General features: G+C 36.1%; 1 protein-coding gene across 1 annotated transcript; it reads right to left on the bottom strand.

Annotated features, from left to right (window-relative positions):
- Nucleotides 1-2,701: 2,701 nt before the first annotated feature.
- On the bottom strand, nt 2,702-3,911 carry LOC146615790 (trace amine-associated receptor 13c-like). The gene is made up of 2 exons (XM_085374036.1): nt 3,739-3,911; nt 2,702-3,437 (listed from the first exon to the last, which is right to left on the bottom strand). Exons 1-2 carry the CDS (start codon nt 3,909-3,911, stop codon nt 2,702-2,704), a joined length of 909 nt encoding a protein of 302 aa, XP_085230162.1.
- Between the last annotated feature and the right edge of the window lie 951 nt (nt 3,912-4,862).

Genomic DNA, 4,862 nt, shown 5'->3' with positions numbered 1-4,862 from the left:
AATACATACAATGCAGTAAGTATGCAAGTGTTTCATATAAACAAAATATGTAAATCAATTTTTTGTCCAGATAATTAAAAATTTCAGTTACATAAAACATGTGAATTTTGATTTTATCTACTGTGTAGCGTATATACTAAATAATTATGTACCCCAATAAGTATAAAATCCAGAAAGCTGCACAACATGAGGTGGTTCATTTAAAAACAAAGTCTAATTTACATTTTACACTCATTTTTTTAAATGAAAAATAATCACATTATTACATTCTTACATTTACACAAAATGTCAGGCATGTAATGTATTCACTTTCATGGATACATTTTTCACTAAAAGTGTGAACCAAATTTTTCATGATTTATTGGGTTTTATTGAACCCTCTGGGGTCCAGGGTATAATTGACCACTTTTAACAACTTGTTTGTTTTACCTTTACATCTTTTTCCCCCTTGCCTTGTTTGGTATCACTATTTTCAGCACAATCTCTCATGTCTGAATTTACAGTTATTTTTTCAGTGATATACTGTATTAATACAATTGATCTAAAATCACACAAAAAAACAAAATCGAGGTCGGCTCTGGTGCTGCCACGTGAACTGATTCGTCTCAACCTGTGGCCATGTGGCCTCCCACCAGAACTATTTCATTTTGGACTCTTCACAATAAACACCGTCCACATCCTCAATAAACCCGCGACTCCTGCGTTTGGGTCCTTTCTTCTCCAGCAACAAGGTTGACACTCCTCTACCTTTCTGGCTTATTCTGTGTTTTTATTAGTTTGTTTTTTTCCCCCCACCTTTCTCTCCATTTAGATTACTTAAACAATATGTACACAGATGGAAACATATGGCACATTGTAAATGATACAGTAATTTATTTTAACAACACCACACTGGAAAAAAGTGAAAAATATATAATATTTTTTCTTTATTCATGCTGTAATTAATTTTGTTCCGCTGTATTCTGGTGTGTGTGGTGCCTTCTCCAGTAGAGGCCAGCAATGACGCATCAGAGATTTTGTTTTCCCAGGAAAAGACTCTCAATCTATTCTGAAAACAACCACATGTCTTGATATAGTATTCTCCCATCATTAAACTTCACCTGCATATCTTTTTTGTGTGTAATTTTCAGATAGAAAATAGGATCTCAATGATGACCAGCATTTGAACTGGAAGCAGCAGAATGATTAGTTAATTGCAAACTTAATTCCCTGAAGCTGTGTAAAAACAAAAAACAAAAAAACACCAAAAAACCCAGAGATGGAATTATTTGCACATCTCATAAACACATATAGTATTTGTAATAGAACAGAAAAAATACAGAATACATTAAATGTGAAATCTGAATTCTGCACTTTAAATACATCTTGTATATTTGATTCAGAATCCACTGCGGTGGTCTCCAGAGGAAACATTACAAAAAAATAATGCATCATTGTCCAAAACTTGGGGACCTAACTGTAGGTCATTTAACACATGAAATAGTTGATTTATGCAATTGCAACTTTCCTGGATAAAATTTAGGTTAGACCATGCAATAATCTCTCTTACTGTTCTTTAGTACAGTAAAGTAAGTCCTCCTAGTCATCAATATTGAGATGGCTGTAGCTCAGGAGGTTGAGCAGGTCATCGACTAATCAGAAGGTTAGTGGTTTTGTCCTCTGTCTGCTCCTGCTTAAATAGCCTTGGGCAATTTACTGAACTCAGTCGCTCGTGAACACTAATCATCAGATTAGCCTACACTAAAAAAAACAGGTTGCTAAAAAGGGTGCTAAAAGAATAAATGAAACTGAGGATGGCCCAAAGATATCACTGAAAGAAAAGCCACATATTTTAAGATTTGGGATCTTATGTTCTTGTACTCTATAAATTCAAAAACTAACGAGAATTGTTTTAAGTGGTTTCTACTCTTATTTTAGGTTATCCTCTTTACACTTTCTCATGCAAAATATGTGACTTTGACTGTACCATCCAGAGAAAATAAATAACATTTCATTTACTCAAATGCTTCTTATAGAACTATATGTCCCATATACTGAAGTAAAATGACAGACATAAAACTTATATTCACTTTCAGTCCATATTCACATGCCTAATGCAGTCACTGTGTTTCCTTTTTAAGTAAAAGTTTAATTAAATGTTAAAGAATATAGATAAAGTAAAAACATATCAATACAACATACAACATATCAGACTATGCACTTCTAGAAGGTTGGAGAACACTTGACTTAAATTCTTGATTTTCTAAAATTGCTTATGATACCATGTGTACACATTTTGATCAATTCAAAAGCACTCTTTTGGAGAGAGCATTCCAAGTTTCTACTAGATGAGATCCACACAAGGGGAAAAATGTCTGTCATGAAGGGTTGATTTTGCGGGCTATATACCCAATCAAAATGCACTAACTTGTCTCAATGTATGAGATCTGATTAAAATAATTAAAAGCATAACACATGCCTCCACACACTACAATGACTGGTCACCCTAAGTGCAGCATTAAACTTCTACTACGAATATTTTGTGGAGTCGGATCTTATTATTTCTGCATTTTGCTGACTTCACGTGTACAAGACAGCACTACCTGTACCATAAATGTCAAAAATAAGCAAACAGTTTATTGTTATAAAATGAAGTCAACAAGATTAAGATTTTTTATTACGAGCTGAACCTGAAAACAACTGTTTAAATGTTTTGATCTGTTTACAAAATACTTACCTCACTGGAGCCAGGCTGCAGTATCTGTAGAGTGACAACTAGTTTCACAGCTTTTCTAAACCAGGGGTAGAACATAGCATAGATCAAAGGGTTTAGACATGAGTTTAAACCAAACAGATAGGCCACAAAAGAAGCAGATGAACTATTGATGAATTCTTCTCCTACAAGAGAAACACAGTAATAAGGGCAGAAACACATTAGAAACACAAGAACAAGAACACCCAGAGTCCTGGCTGCTTTTAGTTCAGACTCCACAAATACTCTCATATACAGAACTATGATGACAGTAACTGGTACAATGAAGGTTAAAATGAGGTCAACAACTCCTGCAATGTATTGAACAACAACGACACATTTTCCATAGCAGGAATTTTGTTTTCTTCTTTGATGCAGGTCATCTCTTACAAGGAAACAGCTGAAGGTGATGGAGCAGAGCCAACAGAGACAAACACAGAGTTGAACTCTTCTGTCAGTGATCCTGATGGGGTAATTCAAAGGGTCACAAATAGCCACATAGCGGTCAGCTGATATCAGCACCATAATGCCCACTGAGGCAGAGGTAACAGTCAAGGACACAAAAATATACATTAAACATGTGGGCTGACCAAGAAACCAACAGGCTGTACTTCGGAGGATTTCTGCAGGTGACAATAGGAGGCCAACAAGAAAGTCTGAGACAGCCAGAGAGAGGAGCAGGATGTTAGTGGGTGTGTGAAGCTGCCTGCAAGGAGACAGAAAAATAACAATTCCTCAAACCTCTATAATGAAACAAGCCAAAGAGCTATTAAGTGTCACACAGCAGCATATTATCAACGTCAAACTGATTCAGAACATAGTATTACTTATAAGACAATGAGTATAGTATGTTTTCTGGTGCCAAAGTAAAAATGATGAAATGTAAATATTCTCAAGTATAAATCTGTACATATGAAGAATCTATTACTAGCTAATTACTAATTACTAGCTCAAATACTTGAAACACTAGAATAGTGTAGCTAGTAAAACAAAAACGTTGTTTCTGCCTGAAGTGGGAGACTGAGATGATGACAAGCAAGTTGAGAGCCACTGTCAGAAAAGAAACTGAGGACAATACAATATGAAGGAAAACAGCTTTGGACCGAGCAATGGCAGGCTTTTTGCAGGACATGTTGAAGAGTTGTGGAAAGCAGAGCTCAGATTTTTCCTGTGTGCCCATCGTCACAGACTAGTGAAGAACTGCAGCTCTGGTCGCAGCATTATGAACAAAAATTAATTTCATAAGTAGCTGATACTCCTCCTCTCAACTCCACCCTTTCTTTCCCCCATTGTTTGTTGGATATTGATGCCTCCTCCCTTCAGACATGAGACCTATAATATTCTTTTTACCCACAGTCCTGCCCCTGTCACTGTTTCTCTGTCCTACCTCTCTATACTTTTAGTTAAGATATACGAGTAACTAATTCTTCTCTTCATTATGAGTCGTGCATTTGGGAAGAGAATCCAAATGTAGGACTCACAAATAATAATAATGGATTGGATTTATGTAGCGCTTTTCTTTTTTTTTTCTTTTTTTTTTTGTCCCGTTTGGATCTATAGCCATCAGAATTGTTGTCTTAAGGCCAAGAAAGATGCCAAGCGGATTTATTTTACCAAGTGGATCATCATGGCCTTGCCATATTGGTCCATTTGATTGACCTTTATTATAATTAGGAATTTATTTTATTTTCAGTTGCTACAAACGGGACAGACATGACTGTGGGATAGGACAGGGGGAAAGAATGAAAGAAAGAGAGGGAGAGAAAGAAAGAAAACCAAAGGGGAGAAGAGACGGTGAGAAGGGGGGGAAGAGAGAAAAAAACAAAAACAAAAACAAAAACAAAAAACACCTGGGTCACCTGTATGGAGAAAAAAAAAAACAGAGGGGAAAGCAAACAACAAAGAGCAACATAATAAGAAAAAAAAAGCACCATTACAATAAACTAGCTAGCAGTAGATATCAATAGTTACTAAATAATAAACGATATTGTGCAGTACGCAAGATAGACAGCGCACAGTGTGCTTTGAGGCAGCAGCCAAGAAAGCTGTAGTCCGCGTCTGTGAATACCCATGTGTACACCTGTGTGCATACCTGTGTGGATCAGCATGCTTGCATTCCAAAGGTTTCTCC

The sequence above is a fragment of the Diplotaxodon limnothrissa genome, linkage group LG16, assembly GCF_057381915.1.
Source record: "Diplotaxodon limnothrissa isolate DT_005_m linkage group LG16, D_limnothrissa_male_GT1.1, whole genome shotgun sequence".
Taxonomy (NCBI): domain Eukaryota; kingdom Metazoa; phylum Chordata; class Actinopteri; order Cichliformes; family Cichlidae; genus Diplotaxodon; species Diplotaxodon limnothrissa.
This window is presented reverse-complemented; position numbering and strand designations above follow the sequence as displayed.

What these genes read in the sequence shown, in the direction of transcription:
- LOC146615790 (XM_085374036.1), bottom strand. Translation starts at nt 3,911, where the DNA reads ATGGGCACACAGGAAAAATCTGAGCTCTGCTTTCCACAACTCTTCAAC. An exon ending in ATCTCAGTCTCCCACTTCAG is followed by an intron (nt 3,438 to 3,738) that starts GCAGAAACAACG and finishes GTCTCCTTGCAG; the next exon opens with GCAGCTTCACACACCCACTA.